Below are 17,511 nucleotides of genomic sequence, written 5' to 3' on the forward strand. Positions count from 1 at the left end.
TGTCACCAAGTACACCTCCTCAAAGTAGAGAGGTTACGCTCTTGGCCATTTCAACATTTCCGGCTCCAATCGGAGCCACAAGATTCTCGATAAAAAGGGGAAAGACAGACTTACAAATTATCCTCTCAGGAACTCTGGTTTATCGACCTTTTTCTCTCTCCCTCTATCTCTCTCTCTCTCTCTCTCGCTTTCTTTTTTCCCTTCATGTCTTTCTTCCTTTTCTTTTCTCCCTTCATGTCTTTCTTTCTTTCTTCCTTTTCCGCAACGGTGGTTTGGGATGGGCACGTAGGCACAATCGAAATGTTTTGAACTAGGGTTGGGGGTTAAAACAATACAGTCAAAATAAAAGAGTAAATATGGGCGTGCGCGCCTTCTTATTCATCTGGAGAACCAACAACAACAACAACGTACCGTCGCCCCAAGAAGTGACGGCACAGTTTCAGATTGCTTCGGTCACTCTCCACTGCCATACGTTCTATGAAAACAGTGAATATAAGGTAAACATTCAATGCCTTCATCACGTCATGCCAAATAACGTATATATTATATCGCGAAAATAATGATGTAAAATGAATAACAGGAGGCAGTGATATATTAGATGGTAACACTTAGTTATCTTTCCCGATTTGAATGAATGTGAAATGTATTAACTTCGCGCGCGGTGGCCAGTACGCCTATAACTCCCAGTCACTTTTTTTTTTTTTTTTTCTAAATAAACTCTAATGTCCTGCTCAACAGAAAATGCTTATTTGGAAGTTTTGAACTCAATGATTTGTTTATGAACCTCTGCATTTTATTACTCTTGCGAATCGATTATGCACTGAGGATATCAGACACTGACAGAAGGTAGCATTCTCCAAGGAGCTCCGACTCTGATGTACGGTAGGCCTTTTTTTTTTTTTTTTTTTTTTCCCCACCGATAGCCCTCTGTCTTAGATGAAATAATCCTGAGATTTTTCTTCATGGGAAACTGGCCAAAGGCAGTGTAATAACTGCATGTCCTTGAATGAATGTTATCTCCTTTCGTGCGTGTTGATCGAAACATTGAAAATAGCTTACTGGCTTACGCCTCCTTCCCTCTTTCTGTCGTCGTCCATGGAGACATTGGAAACGGAAATAAATGACTTGAAATTATTCCCTAGTATTTTAACGGAAATTATTTTATAACTAATAATTAATCATTTCCAATGTTTATTGAAGCTCCCTTTGGTTCAGTCTTACGCTACCCAAAAATCACTGCCTGTTACCATGCTAGATTTGAACGCCACAAAATCATTATTCCCGACTCACCCTGAGCGACAGTTGTGAAACATCAATTAGTTCCGTTTACGAATTCCTATTATCGTAACTAACCAACTGCTTCCTACAATAATTTGGAAATATACAGATAACTGGCCATGGATTTATTGTTTTTTGTAACAATTTTACGTATTAGGTTTCACCTCGTACAGATATAAGGAAGAGTATGGACACTATCGCTGACCGAAAACTTCTGGATACTCCGCCGGCACTTCTTAGGCCGACTGTACCAACCCACACACTCAACAGGCGTACAGTAAATACAGGCATGACATCGTATCATGCATATTCATGTCAGTCTACAATCTGTACGTACATACACCAACACATGTGCACAAATACATTTATACTGTGTACGCAGTGACCTACACATGTACGTACACACTAAGTCATGCTCACATACACACAAGCCCTCATACCTCCGTACACACAGACATACATGCTCACACACACACACACACACACACACACACACACGTACAGTATAAACATACAACATTCATACATACATACATACATACACACGCTCAACTGCAGGTAAAAATCTTTTTTTTTTCTTTTTTTTCCTCAGTATATTAACGGAAGGATTTAACGTGCGTTCGTGGCCACTGTCAAACCTTCATAACGGGTACAGAGAGTCTCCTAATATGCAGCGGGAATGCCTTTCTCCTTGTTCAAACCTGTGTACGTTTATGAGGGCGTGACTGAATCGATCAGGAAGTAAACGAAACAGGCAAATAACGACAACAAAAACTGCGACGTTAACAACAGATCAACAAAAGAAATAAACGAATAGGCAAGTTGCCCCTCCGCCCCCCCCCCCCCCACAAAAAGGAAATGAATGATTGAAAAAAGGATGAATGAATGAATGCATGTATGTAACTATATAAGTACAGTTCATTCGTCCGTTTGTGTGTGTGTGTGTGTGTGTGTGTGTGTGTGTCCTCATACGTCCGTACACATAGACATACATGCTCACAAAGACACACAAATACATAGGTACAGTATAAACATAGACACACGAGCACAACTGCAGCAGGCGAAAATCGATGGGTTCAGTTTTTTTTTTTTTTTTTTTCCAGCATAGTAACTGAAGGATTCACCGTGCGTTCATGACGGATATAGAGAGCATCTCCTAATATGCAGCGGGAATGACTTTCTCGTTGTGCAAACCTGTGTACCTTTATGAGGGCGTGAGTGAATCAATGAGTAAGTAAAAGAAACAGGCAAATAACGAAAATAAAAACTGCGACGTGAACAACAGATCAATAAAAGAAATAAACGAATAGGCAAGTATTTCCCCCCCCCTTCAAAAAAAAAAAATTAAAAAAAAAAAGAATGAATGCATGCATGTAGGTAAGTAATGGAGTTCATTTGTGTGTGTGTGTGTGTGTGTGTGTGTGTGTGCGGAAAAGCAAGAGCTGATATATGGAAACCTAAACTGAGGGTCTGTCATCATCTCTCTTTGAAAAAGGGTTTTGGCCCTGAAAAGGGCCGAGATTTCTTTCGATCGAGGTGAGGGGCCTCTCGCCTTAGGCGCGCTCGCCACGGATGCGGCGGACCAGCTGGATGTCCTTAGGCATGATTGTTACACGCTTGGCGTGGATGGCACACAGGTTGGTGTCCTCAAAGAGACCGACCAAATAGGCCTCAGACGCCTCCTGCAGAGCCATGACGGCAGAGGACTGGAAGCGCAGGTCAGTCTTGAAGTCCTGGGCAATCTCACGGACGAGACGCTGGAATGGCAGCTTCCTTATAAGCAGCTCAGTGCTCTTCTGGTAGCGACGGATCTCACGCAGGGCCACAGTGCCAGGCCTGTAACGATGGGGTTTCTTGACGCCGCCGGTGGCAGGGGCGGACTTGCGAGCGGCCTTGGTGGCCAGCTGCTTGCGAGGGGCCTTGCCCCCAGTGGACTTGAGTGCAGTCTGCCTGGTACGAGCCATGGCTGAGCGTGACTGAGCGAGCGAGAAGAGCGAGAGTGTTGGCGCGCCGCGCAGTGGTGGTGGTGGTGGTGGGATATTCGCCCCGGCCCAGAGGCCGAGGCACGGGCAAATTGGAGCCCGTTAGGGGTCATGCCAAACTGGCATAGACAGACTAACGAGGAGGCGGGTATCAGGTTACCACCCGTGTCAAAGTGGGGAGAGGGACCCCCGCAATCACAGCGGAGGCGTCCCGCAGGTCCTCCCCGGACCAAACAAAAGTGCGGGCCAAGCAGGATCGGAAGGCATGCGTCACCGGACACCGCAGGACATAATGTAGGAGAGGCTCCTCCTCCAACTCCAGACAAAAGTCGCACGGGTCCGGCCGGGCTAGAGCTGTCTGCCTGTAGCACAGGAAGCCCAGATGCATCCGATGAATGTGGACCAGGACAGCATTGGGAACATCAGGCAGTGGTGGCAGAGGCTCACAGCGGGTAGCCGCCGCGTACCAAGTAGCAGAACGAGAGCCTTCTGCCACACAAACCTGATGCTCCTCCCGGGCCCACCGCATGACAGTGGACCTGAGCGGCTGAAGGATCTGATGCGTCCCGCTCGGGAGGACAAAAGACACCTCCCGGAGCGAGCACGCCAGCCGCGCCGCCTGATCCGCATGCTCATTACCTTTGAGTCCTACATGGCCTGGTACCCAGTGGAGGGTCACCGACCCCCGTCACTGACAACTCTGGCCGCACATACATAAATTGAGGATAGGAGGAGGGGGTTGTCCCCCAGGGATCCGGAATGGACAGCCTGAATCGCTGAAAGTGAGTCAGAATGTACCACCACATGGGTGGAGGCATGCTGGCTTGCATGCCGCAGTGCCCCCAATATGGCCACAAGCTCTGTCTGAAAGACAGACACACCCTGTGTGACGCGCCACGATACCACCGCAGCCCGCATACGAAGGCTGCCCCCGCAGCCCCGTCGGCAGAGACCGAGCCATCGGTATAGTAGTCTGCGGATGCTGGGCGCCGCAGAGCCTCTATCCGCGCCAAGGCCTCCCGCCGAAGGAGAGCAGGGACAGCATTTCGCCCTCCGCCAGCAGTCGGAACGACGACTTGAATAGGCGGAGACGTCCAGGGCGGTGGCTCAGTGTAGCCCACACAGGGCGTGTCAGGCTCCTTGCAAATACCAGTGGCCGCTCCCAGCTCATGCAGCGCGGCAACCAACCCACGGACCCAGTCCCTGCGCGGGCAAGGATCAGGCGGCCGCAAAAGAAGCCGCTTAAACAGGGCCGAGACCGGGGCCTATGCTGCACAAGCTGCAAGATGACCGCAGCAGCGCGGAGCACGACCCTACCGCGAAGCGAGGGGAGGCCGCACTCCAAACGGAGATTGACTAGACGTGTCCACATGGGGACATGAAGCATTATCCTCATTGCGTCATTCTGAACCACTTTCAGCAAGGCGGCTATCTGAGGCCAAGCCTGTCATGCAGATAGCACTGAAGTCGATGACCGACCGGATGGCATGAATATAGAAGGTTCTGAGGACCTCAAAAGAGGCCCCCAGGCTCTTCCGGGAAAGGAAGCGGAGAGCCGCCATCCGAGATCGAGCCCTCTCCCTCAGGTATCTAACATGACAGGCGAATTTCAGCCCCGAGTCCATCCAGACCCCCAGGTATTTGTGGGTCGTCACACAGGCTAGAGGGTGTCCTCCCAACAGCATCAGGAAGGCCGGCGGGCTGAGGGCAAAAGGCATATAGCGGGTCTTCGCCATATTTACCTTCAACCCCAGCTCCGCCGACCGTCGATAGAGCCGCGAGAGGGCCTCATTGGCCTGTGTGTAGCAGTCTCTCCTTGAAAAGACTAGAACCAGGTCGTCCGCATAAGCAAGAAGCGACCCCCGGCCATACTCCACATCCAACAACCCTTCAACGAGAATGTTGAAAAGGATAGGGCTCAGCACACTGCCCTGCGGCGTGCCATTTGGATGGGAGTATGCCGGGGAAAAACTACCTTGAAAGCGGACGCTAGCAGCCCTGTCAAGGAAGAAATCCTTGACCCACGATAGCAGCCTGCCTCCGATCCCTCGAGCCACAAGGCCGCTCAAGATGACTAACGGATTAGCCAGCTCGAACGCCTTCTCGAGATCAAGAAAGACAGCCATTCCCACTCGACCCCGAAGCTCCCGAGGAATGATGCCAGACATTGTGCAGCATTACGTTTCCGGTGATATGCAAAAATCCTCAGGTGTAACGGCCCCAGACGCCACGACAGCCGCGCCCGCACCACCCTCTCAGCTGTCTTGCCAATACAACTGAGGAGGGAGATGGGGCGCATGGCACCTGGGTCGTTTGGCTTCGGGATGGGGTGGATAACAGCCGTCTTCCATGACCGCGGCAAAAGCCCCTAAGACCCGGAGAGATTGAGCAGATCCAGCAACCACGCCTTACCACAATCCCCCGCATGCGCAAGGATGGAATACGTAAGGCCGTCGAGGCCCGGAGCAGTGTCGGCCCTGCGCCGCAGAGCCGCCAGGAGCTCGCCCACCGTGATGGGGCAGTCAGCCTCATCAGGTTGGGAGCAAGCCTCCCGGACGGCCGCAGCACGAGAGTCTGACAACCCCTCCAGAGTGGCCCCGACGGACTGCGGAAGATTGTGGGAAGCAGAGCGATCCGCAAAGTGTTTAGCCAATCGGTCAGCCTCTGAGACCGGGTCAGGATGTGAAGGCGGACGAGAGGGGCGAGGGTTGGTGAAGGATCGCAGCCTCCTCCACATCTCTCGGAGAGTGGTGTGAGCACCCAGAGTCCGGCACCACCGAACCAATGCCTCCTCCCGAATGCGACGCTTTTCAACCAGCACGTGTCACGACACAGCCTCTAAGCGCCTGCGCAGGGGTGAGCCGCGACGCCGTCGTTAATCGCGGCGCGCCGCATTCAGCCGCCTATTCAGCTACCTGACCCGGTCGCAGTAAAACCATCCGTCTCGGTAAACTCTTGTGGACCGCCGCTTCTGGGGAATTGCCTCTGAAGCGGCCTGCCCAAAGACGCTGGCCACCAGATCCGCAAAACTCTCCAAGTCTGAGGGGTGGTGGGACGAGGAGAAAAGACGGACGAGGGCACGCTCAAAAGCCACCCAGTCCGCCCTCTCCACATCCCACTTATGTGGCGGCTCGGGGGGAGGGAGGCAAGCCAACCCCAACTCCACCACAATAGCATAGTGGTCACTCATAAGGGTGGGGTGTATGGACCAACATGCCGAACCCATAAGCGGATCCGACATGAACGTCAGGTCCAGACGCCCCCCCCCTAACATGAGTGGGTCCTGATGGGTGGTCCGTCAGCAAGGACACACCAGCCACCTCCTCTAACACCAATGCAATGTGCCGTCCTGCCTCATTAGACCTCTGCGGGGACTGCAGGAGGTCATGGTGCGCGTTGAAGTCGCCCCCTATAAGCACAGGCTCCCTGGTAGCCTGGGAGAACAAGTCCCCCAACTCCAGGGCTGCACTGGCACCACGGTAGATGTTGTACACTGTAAGGGATGACTCAGCAAGTTGAAAACGCACACCATGAACCTCAACATCAGTTCCACAGAATGGAGCAGGCTCACAAACTGTGGAAGCGATGTGGTCCTGGACAAGGATGGCACAACCCCTAGTCTCACCCCGCACATGGGGGAGGAGATGAGTGGTGTATCCCTGCAGCCGGAAAGGGGACCTCTCCCCCAGCAGAGTCTCCTGCAGCATAAACACATGTGGCCGGTCATGAGCAGCAATCTCCTGGAGGAGTGGGAGCTTGCTCATCGCGCCGACGCAGTTCCACTGCAAGACTCTGATGGGGTCGGGGATGCTCTGTCTGGGGAGAGGCGGAGTCGCGTCCCCGCCTCCTCCCGCGACACACGGGGCGACCCGAGGGACGCCCGTGAGACCACGGGGGAACGCGGTCTCGGACTGTTCCGCTCTCCCTCCGACGCCCTCCTCACACGAGGGCCGCGGCCCTCCCTGCGGCCCCTGTCTCTGGCCCTGCCCCGCATCTCCTCGGGAGTCGGGGTTGACTGGCTCCCCTGGGCCTCGGCGGGCACCTGTGTCACCTGTGGCTCTCCCTGGGGCTGCCGCAACACGGGTGAGTCCTGGGGTTGCTGCGCCAGCGCCACCCCACCACCGACCTTGGCCAGTACCCCTGAGACCAACGCCTGTGCTGCACCCAGCAGCTCCTCCTTGGGGCAGGTGAGGGGAAGTGCATTTGCCAGGAGGCCTACGATGCCGATCATCATTTCCCCCATGGCTTGGAGAACAAACCCATGGTCGGTTGATCCTTTCACCTGTGACTGAGGTTGAGGGGAGGGCACAGGAGAAGCAGGAGGCCTGGGACGAGGAACCCTCTGTGGTTTGGGTTGACCCGTCGGCGGGGGGGCGTGCACCTCCGCCACCGTCGAGACGGCGACTGCCGCACCTGGCAGTGGCGGGAAGTCCTCGTTGGTTACCACAGGTGAGGCGGCGTTTGTCGGAGCAAGGCGTTGTTGGCCCCAAACAAAGGTTCCTGGAGGAACCGTCGTGGCCAAGGACGCTTGCTGCTCCTGCACCCAAGAGACCTGGGACTCCCGTCCCTGCTCCACCCTGCGCACTCGGGCAGGACAGGCTGCGTGCCATGCATGGTGAGCACCTTGACAGTTGGGGCACCGGGATCGTACCGTTTCCTTTGCCTTGAATATCTCGAGGCACTGCGTGGTATCGTGCGCCCCGCTGCACATCCCGCAGACTATCGGCCTGTTGCATGATTATCTGTGGTGTCCGTAGCGCTGACACCTGTAGCATCTCAATGGTTCCGGGGTGTAGGGACGGAGCCAGTAGGTCCCCCAGTTGCCGAGATCGAGAGAGGGGACGAGGGGGCCCCGCAGGGTCACCCGCACCTGCACTGTCTCCTCGTGTGTCCTCTGGTGTTGACACCGCTCCGCTTCCTCCACGAGATCGTGCCGCTTGAGGATCTCGAGCAGCATGCGGCGCGGGTACCCCATCACCACAGCCCTTGTAGTTTGCCCGCCTGGCGATAGTTCCACTAATCGGACTTCCGCCGCCTCGTCCTCCGCCACAAGCTTCAGCAGGCGGTGAGCCGTCTCCGTCTGTGGGATGAGGACGCAAGAGCCGTCCATCCCAAAGCGATTCACCACCGTCAGATCCGGGAAGCGACGCTCCAGGGCTGCCACAGCATCGTAAGACGTGGCAAAACCCTCCTGTTGGGGCACCCTGAAGGCTGGGAAGACAGAGCGAGGCGGGGGCGGTGCCTTCACCGATACCGATGGACGTGCAGGCGGTGTGAACCGAGCCGGAGCAGGCGCAGAAAAATCCCCCCCAGCATGAGCCCGCCGCTGACGGCGGCCACCACGCTCCACCAGGACAAAATCATCATCCGCATCCCTAACAGACTCAGGCACACCCCCAGATCCAGCCGCAGATGTAGGAGGCAAGGCAGGACGCGACTGAGAAGGGGCACAAGATGGTGGATTTGTAGGCTGGATTCCCTCCATCTCATCCGCACTGCTACGGAGCACCTTGCGCTGAGGTGCAGAGGCAGGAGGGGGAGTACCCAAAGCAGAAGATCCACCGGCATGGCCAACTCTCACAGTATTGGCTGGAGGCGGGCCACCCGATCCAGAAGCCGCGCTGCTCCCAGACCTATGTCGAGATCGCTTCCCAGACATCTGCAGAGACGACTTGCCAGGATTAGTAGACGGAACTGGTATCTTCGAAGCAAGCCTAGGGTCACGGGAAGCCGGCGGAGTCTTCAACGGCCCCTTTGGCGAGGGCGCCGTACGGCCTGCCATAGCTGGCGGCCGATACACACACACAGGCACACTCACAAGCACTCGTACAATCACCCAGAACGCAGGAAGGAGCCTACCTACAATAGCGGTTACTGTCCCCCTGCTAGCAGAGGACGAGACACCCCTACTATTGCCCCGAAGGACTTTCCTAACCCTATCCCTATCGAGTTTTGGCCCGCCCTGCGGCTTCCTATAACCACCCCTCTAAGGGGCCTCCTTGTGAACCAGGCCTGCGCCTGGAATCCGCGGAGTTCGGCTTCGTACCACTCTAAACAGGGGTCTCTAGGGCCACAAAGGAAATATAGAAGGCAAAAAGAACCACACCAGGGCGAGTACACACAAGTGCGTGTACCCCGATACACTACTGTGGCTGAAGACCAAGGCGTGGTCTGAAAAACGGCGGCAAGCAACAACAACAGCAACACCTCAAGCACTGGCGTGATACAAAAGGGCAGAGCAGCTTGATCAATGGCAAACCGGAGAGCTGTTACCCTTGTTGTAGTAGTCAGGAACAGGAGATGTTGTCAGTGCGGAGGCAGGCAGCAGAGTGCGCGCCGTGCCTGGCAGCGGTCTTTTATGCCGCCTGTCTCAGGACTGGCGGCGTTTGAATGGTCGGGGTGTGATGTACATGGCGGTGATTTACTGTTCATGCCTTTTCGATGCAATTCCTGGTTTGCTTGCAAAATTTGGCATGCCCGGTGCCGTGACCTGGCTACGACACCTCTCTAGGATTGGCCTCCTGAGAGCTGGGGTGGGGCCTAGGCCTGAAATCAAGGTTAGATGGATAAGGTTCGTACTTGCACGACCGACACAGGGTTATATAAGGGTGGTTGGCGAGCGGAGTCGTCATTATTGTTGGTGCTGGGAGCGGAGCAGACACTCACTACTACTGGGTCTGAGCAGCAGCTGTAGACACTATGACTGATTGAGGCAAAGGCGGCAAGGGTCTGGGCAAGGGAGGCGCCAAGCGACACCGCAAGGTGCTTCGTGACAACATCCAGGGCATCACCAAGCCTGCCATCCATCGTCTGGCTCGTCGTGGCGGCGTGAAGCGTATCTCGGGCCTGATCTACGAGGAGACCCGCGGTGTTCTCAAGGTGTTCCTCGAGAACGTGATTCGCGATGCTGTCACCTACACTGAGCACGCCAAGCGCAAGACCGTGACCGCCATGGACGTGGTGTACGCCCTGAAGAGACAAGGGCGCACCCTTTACTGCTTCGGCGGTTAAGAGGGTGCGTGCATAACTGCATGGCACTATTCCACCTAGCCACGGCAAAGCACACAACAACCATCACCACCCCCGGACCTCTTTTAGAGGTCCACACCTAATTTCTGTGAAAGAGAATGAATGAAGGCATAGTAGTATAAGTAAATGCAGACGTTGAGCAGGTTAGCTAGCACCAAAATTAATTTTTTTTTTTTTTTTTTTAATGTAACGGATAGGAAGACATGTAATGCAACCCAACCAACTCTTACCACATCTAACATAACCAACCCTAACCTACCTGAACCATACCAAACCTCCCTCTCTCTCTCTCTCTCTCTGGCAGTTTAAAAAAAAAAAAAAAAATTGGGGGGTTAGGCAACTGTCAGTTTTGCTTCTACATCTTCTAATTTTAATGGACGTCTGCATACACATACATTATCACTTATTTTGCTGGGCCATTGCTTTCTCTGTCCCTCTGATCTCCCCCCCCCCCATTTCAGGAAAGCTTTCTCCATACCTATCAGGGCAATTTCCATCCTGTTGCGAGAGCATCTCCTCTGCTGTGCTCCGGGAGTCGCCTCCATAAATCGTGAAGGCAAATTCCACTATTCCAAGGTATTTCTGCCTTCATATGCACGAGCAGCAAACTTGAAGGATGCACCTAGAGAATAGAAGACACAGTCAGTCACGTCAGTGAGGCACCACCCACACAGTGCATGATATGAATGCCTAAGTGTTAGACAGACAGAATGTCTGCATATGAACAAGTTATCCCTTGAATTTGTCGCTGTCACGGCCGTTTTCTCTAAGTGCCAAAACCCACCAATCACCCATCGTACAAGCATTGCATCAACCGCCATACAACCACTGAGGCCTGAAATCAAATTTAAATGGATCCGGTTGGTACTTGCACGACCGCTAGTGCATTATATAGAAGAGGTGGTCGACAAGGTGGCTGACACTCGCCTCCCAACAGCTTCACTAAGCAGGCCTACACCGGAGCTCGCAGTTCGATGGCTGCTGCTGCTGCTGCTGCTGATGATGATTATTATTATTATTAATCTTGATGATGATGATGATGATGATGATGATGATGATGATGATGATGATGATGATGATGATGATGATGATGATGATGATGAATGAATGAATGGATGGATAGATGGATGAATAGATAGATTGTGGTTTTTGATTTTATAGGAACTAGTTGTTGCAATACTACTAATGACGAGAGACATGAATGAATAGTATTTTCTTAATTATTCCTCTTATTTGGGGGTGTTAAATCCACCATGGTCGTCACCACACGGATAATATCAGTCTGTCTCTCTATGTAACTCCACATGCTCCTCACAAATAACTCATTTCCACTGCTCTCACTCTTGACTTGCGTCTTTCCAACATGGTCCAAACTTCACTTCCATACGTTAGAGTTAGTATCACGATACTGTCATGCACTGCCTTTTTTACTTCCATGCTCACATCTGTGTTCCTTATCACTGCTTTGAAAGTACCAACCACCTTTCTTCCCTGTTGTACCCGTCCAAGCACTTCACTCACTAAACTTCCATCCTTACTCATCACACTACCCAAGTACTTACACGCAATCACATTTTCCATTTCCTCCTCATCCAGCCTCACTGTACATTCAGTGACTTCACTTCTCTCAAACACCATAACCAGAGATCAGGAAAATATGTGAAGCACAAAAAATATTTTCTCACGTTTTCTGCAAAGAAAAAAAAAAAATTATGATTTCCACTAAAGATGCACCAAAATGGCCTACATAACATGTTTATCAGATCTCTGGTAATGACTGACAGAAGACAGCGTCTTACAGAAGAAAATCTGAACAAAATCATGGTTACAAACTGTTTTTACAATCGTTCTGCAGTCTGAGCTTCATCTTACAGTACTATGTTTTGTATACAGGTCTGTAGCCAGAATTTTATTTAGGGTGGAATTGTTAGCTAATTCAAAAAGTTAATCATATGTTCCTTTCCTTTTTTCTCATTTTTTAGCTACGGTATATGTACTTAATGTCAGTTTATGGCTTGCTGATACGATCAATTGATCATTCGGTATTATATAAGCTACTGTTTTGAAATGTCAATAGATTTCAGGGATAATCCACCCCTGTCCCCCTTGGATGCAGGATTGGTTGGTATCATTTCTGATTTTGTTTTCCTGAATTTTCACCGAAATAAAGCACTGATTAAAACTACATATTTTAGTTCTACCGTCATATATTTTAGTGCAAACACGTAATATATAAAAAAGCTAAAATGGCGTAAATAACATTTCAATCCGATCTCTGACCATAACCTTACTCTTCCCTACACCCACCGTTGATTCCGTTACACACATTCCTAAACTCATTCACCAAGCCTTGCATATGTAAATGACGTAGCAAAATATATAGAACGAGTATGTACAGTAGATGAAATAGCTAACGATTATCAAGAAACGTTATAAATATACAGAACGAATAGATAATGAAATAACAAGTAATAAAAATAAACAGCACAAATATGTAGCTAGGCAGAATATGGTACGCAAGTGCATGTAACCAAATGATGATTAGCAGCAAAGTACTGGTTACCTTATAACATCAGCATCTCTAATTAGGCTATTCACAAAATCGTCATACCAAGCAACATTTACGGTATACAACAACAACAAAAAATGTCTACCTGTCCCAAACCACATAAAAATACATAAATACCGTAGCTACATAAAACAAATACCTATATTCTATAATAAACAAAAATATGGTAATACCGGCCTATTTATTTAAAAAAAAAATATCCTACCATGCAACAATTAACGGGAAAATAATGGTAAATCATAATTACTGCACCTTTCCTCCTAATACCCTACAGTGCAAGTTGCTAGCCAACCATGACAAGTTATCGGTATATCAGTTAAATACCTTCTAGTCAACTGGGGTCGCAGTCAGATGCGCCTGGGGTTGCAACTATTACTATAACAATCCAGACTTCCACATCCTAACAAAACTAACCTAACTAATCTAACAACCACAGCCTAACCCAGTCTATTCCTTATCCTAGTCCAATTTTATTCTAGCCTGCAGTCAAAAAGGTTCACATTAAATGAGCCTGTGCCTGCACAAACTAATCTAGACTTGCACATCCTAACACAACTATCCCAATCTGACCAATCTAACATTACCACAGCCTGGTACAATCTAATTTTCCCCAACACGATTACTAACCTAATCTAACCAACCTAACGTAACCATAGCCTAGTCTAATCTAATATTCCCCATACACAACTACGTCCATTCTATGACGCTTTTTATATTTTAGTTTTGCTACCTCCAGACAGCTTTACTCAATATGGGAGATCGCACCTGTAGTGGCAGACCAATGGACGATGCACCTAACCCCGCCAGTTCTGTCTTTACTATGCTGAATAAAATCGTTCCAAGTCGCTCAAATGTTGTATAAAACCGTTCTGTCTCTCTTAAGCAGAACAAATTGGCTGTCTTTCCTAAGCTGACTAAAATCGTTCTAAGTTTTTTCTAAGACTTAGTTCTCTCTTAGAAAATTAAAATTGTTCTTTATTCTCTATGCCGAATAAAACCGTTCTAAACCCCTTAACCTCAATAAAAATGTTCTACAACTCTGTTAAGCTCAAAAAAAAAAAACGTTCTAAAACTCTCTCAAGCTGAATAAAAACGTTCTTAAACTTTCCTAAGCTGAATAAAAACGTTCTTAAACTCTCCTAAGCTGAATAAAAACGTTCTACAACTCTCCTAAGCTGAATAAAAAACGTTCTAAAACTCTCTCAAGCTGAATAAAAACGTTCTACAACTCTCCTAAGCTGAATACAAAAGCTCTACAACTCTCCTAAGCTGAATACAAACGTTCTACAACTCTCCTAAGCTGAATACAAACGTTCTACAACTCTCCTAAGCTAAATAAAGTCGTTATAAAACTCTCCTGCGCTAAATAAAATGTCAGGTACAAAAAATAAAGGGAATTATAAATATCAGATTAGAGAGAGTAATGTAAGCGGCTCTAGGTTAACCTAACCAAGCCTCAACAATTTTTAATCCATCAATCTGGTGGCTTTTACTGTTTTATTCTTGCTAACTTCAGCGACTTTATTCAGCTGTGGGAAGACCTAGTGTAGTGAGGGGGACACGGAGGCTGCATCTAACCTAACCTGTTTGAAAAGTATCTCAAGAGCTGAAAAAAATTGTCTGGCAGGCAAGAAAAAAACCACGTCATTGGACAGACGGCATTAAACATCATTTGATCTACCCTAACCCAGCCTAACCTATCTTTCTATCTATCTATGCCAGACGCCTCAATCCCGTTCGGGGTGGCCACAAACAAATCGCCTCCACGTCGCCCTGTCCCCCCCATCTTTACTCAATCTTAGTCAAACATGTCTTAAAACCTACACAAATTCATCCAACAGCCAAATTTTTGACATCTTCAAAACACATAAGCAATTTTACCACTGGCACAAATTTAACCAAAACATGTTAATTATTGGCATAAATAAAACCTACACAATTCTAGCACTGGCACAAACAAATCTTTGACAATTTTAACACCAGTACAAATAACACCTAGACAATTTATACACCAGGCTGTGGCACAAAAGAAGAAAGCATACAATGAATGGAGGAGAAATAGGGGCGTGGAAGAAGTTGAGAGGCGGAAGAGAGAGTTATATGTAGAAAGGAAGAGATTAGTAAGCGAGTGTAAGAAGAGAGTGGATGAGGAATTTGGATCGAATTTGAGTGCAAAGTGGAGGGACCGTAAGAAAATGTTCTGGAATGAGGTGAAGAGAGTACGACAGGGTGGCAGTGAAGTTAGCTGGCGAATGAAAGATAAAAATTGTAGATTACTAGTGGAGAAGGGAGAAAAAGTGAGCAGATGGAGAGAACACTTTAAGGAACTGTTGAACATAGTGGATGGAAGGAATGCGAGTATAAGTGGCTGAGGAATGGCTGGGAGAAGCAGGGAGGTGGGAAGACAGGAAGAAATCAGTGCAGGGATGCACAAAACTCCGACGGATGGCAGCCTTAAGGCTGGCCTTAAATGAAATATTAAAGGCGGCCCTACGGCTGCCTCTAAGGCCCATGCACGACGACCCCTTGCCTTGTCTTAAGGCTGACTTAAGGTTAGTGCATTGGCCTTAGCTAAGGCTGGCCTTAACTGTAGGGAATGTTTTGGGGGAAATCTCGTGCGTCAGCTGAGACTCTTCCGACCAATCAGACGGCAGAACACAGAAACACTGGGCCAATCACAGAGCTTCATGAATCAGCTGGGGGTGAGAGGCGAGAGCGAGTGTTTATGTTACCGGCAAAGTGGGAAACCCGTCACATATAATGCCTAGGTAAACTATGTAATGCTAAAATTTCAAGACAAGATCTAAGAAAATCATCTGTACACATTTCCCTGGTATTCTGTAGATTACCGTGTTTGTTTTAGGCAAAGTGAGAAACGACCAAATTGTAGCAAACCGGCAAACGTGAAATCTGTTATTTCAGTATGTTAGGCTAATTTAGACTGCGGTTAGGTTAGGCTGGGATAGTCTAGGCTTCGTTCAAATTCGATATAGGTGGGTTAGGTTAGGTTAATTTAGGTAAACGCCTAACAGCGCTCTTTTAAATTAGCCTAATCTAACCTAGCCTAACCTAACTTAAACTTAACCTAGATTATCCCAGCCTAACCCCTTTTTGGTTATTATACTTTGCCATAAAAATGCTAGACATTCTACAGAATACCTAGGCATTCTAATAAAATCCCTAGGCAAAATGTATAAAGTCAGAATGAAATAAGCTTATTTCATACCTTGCCCAAAAATGGTAGACATTCTGTCGAATACCTGGGCATTCTATACAATACCTTATTTTCACACAATGCCGGTAACACTAACACAACAGTCAAGGATAAGCAAGTGAAGTATCAATAATTAATTGAAAACAATGTAGGGTGCAATGAAAAGCACTCCAGCATTACACCCAAACAACCTTTAAAACATTAGTAAGATGAGAGGGTTTAGAGTAAAGAAACAAAATAGCAATATGAACAGGAACTTATTATGTTTGCCATGTTTTACCTAACCATTGTCTAACTTCACACAAAGTAATCAGCAACCACAGTTACCTAGCAGAAAATTGTCACCATAGACACCTTGGTTCACATCTCTGGTGGAGGTTAGAATTAGCCCAGATATAGGCAGCGTGAGTGCTGCCAGGATATCTGTAATTACAGCTCAATATCATTTTGTTGCTGTCACAACTTGCACATCCAGTGAATGGAACCCATTGCAACTGACAAATACATATTCTTTGTGATCTGGGGCCTTAATTGGTATAAGGGTTCAGTCCATTGCTCCAAGCACTTTAGGAAGTTAACAATGAAGAATTATCACCATCCCATAATATGGCTGCATGGCAAAGCAGAAGTAGAGGGAAAATAAAGACCATAAGAAACATGCAAATATCAAGAAAAGGGGTAGGACAGAAGACAGAAGAGGACAGTTAGAAATGAAGGACTGAAAACAAAAAGGCTCCTCCTTAGTTGCCCTTTACAAGCAGGGATACTGGGGATGTGTTCTTTCCCTCTCTTCTCATGGGGGACCCAAGCACTTTAGAAAAATTATTTATACTGTGGAAACCCTCTAGTCTCTGTTCTTCTCAGCAAAGCACTGGGCATCTTAATTTTTCTGTCATTTCCTGTATAAAGCATCTGTCACACGTGATACCGCTTTGGATATACTTGTTGACTGATGAATACCACTCTCCAACAACACTTTGAAAATTCCCATGGGTTGCCAAAAATTGTTGTGTAGGCAAGAATGGCATGGGAGTGTAGCGTGACACTCCCAGTATGAGGCTCAAGCTCTGTTAAACGAAGAAATTTGCTCCTGGGGAGTTGATATTGTCTCAATGCATGGTAATCATTTATGTTATGGGGGTTCAGTGGATCCAGAAAACCTTCATTCCCTTCTCAAAGCACGATCTAGTTTACACGCAACCATCAACTCCATACCGAGATAAACAATAACAAGTTTGGTCCGGTTTGTGCTATAGAGAATATCATATCGGAGTTACTTTATTTACGGGTCTCAATACAGTAAGGCTGCTCCGACCCAGCCTCAGCGGCTGAGGCGGCCTTACCGAGGCTTACCCTCCTGTAAGTGCTTCGTGCATGGGCCTTAGCGACCTACGGCCTTAAACTACCCGACTTAAGGCCGTGTGTAGCCTTAAGGCCGT

General features: G+C 48.7%; 1 protein-coding gene across 1 annotated transcript; it reads right to left on the reverse strand.

The window, feature by feature from the left end:
* Positions 1-2,831: 2,831 nt before the first annotated feature.
* Positions 2,832-3,242, reverse strand: LOC145419073 (histone H3-like). Its single transcript, XM_080287317.1, has one exon. The coding sequence runs from the start codon at positions 3,240-3,242 to the stop codon at positions 2,832-2,834; it is 411 nt and encodes a 136-aa protein (XP_080143443.1).
* Between the last annotated feature and the right edge of the window lie 14,269 nt (positions 3,243-17,511).

Source organism: Coenobita brevimanus, chromosome 117 (assembly GCF_032717465.1).
Source record: "Coenobita brevimanus isolate Jiangsu-jjx chromosome 117, ASM3271746v2, whole genome shotgun sequence".
NCBI lineage: Eukaryota > Metazoa > Arthropoda > Malacostraca > Decapoda > Coenobitidae > Coenobita > Coenobita brevimanus.

What these genes read in the sequence shown, in the direction of transcription:
- LOC145419073 (XM_080287317.1), bottom strand. Translation starts at nt 3,242, where the DNA reads ATGGCTCGTACCAGGCAGACTGCACTCAAGTCCACTGGGGGCAAGGCC.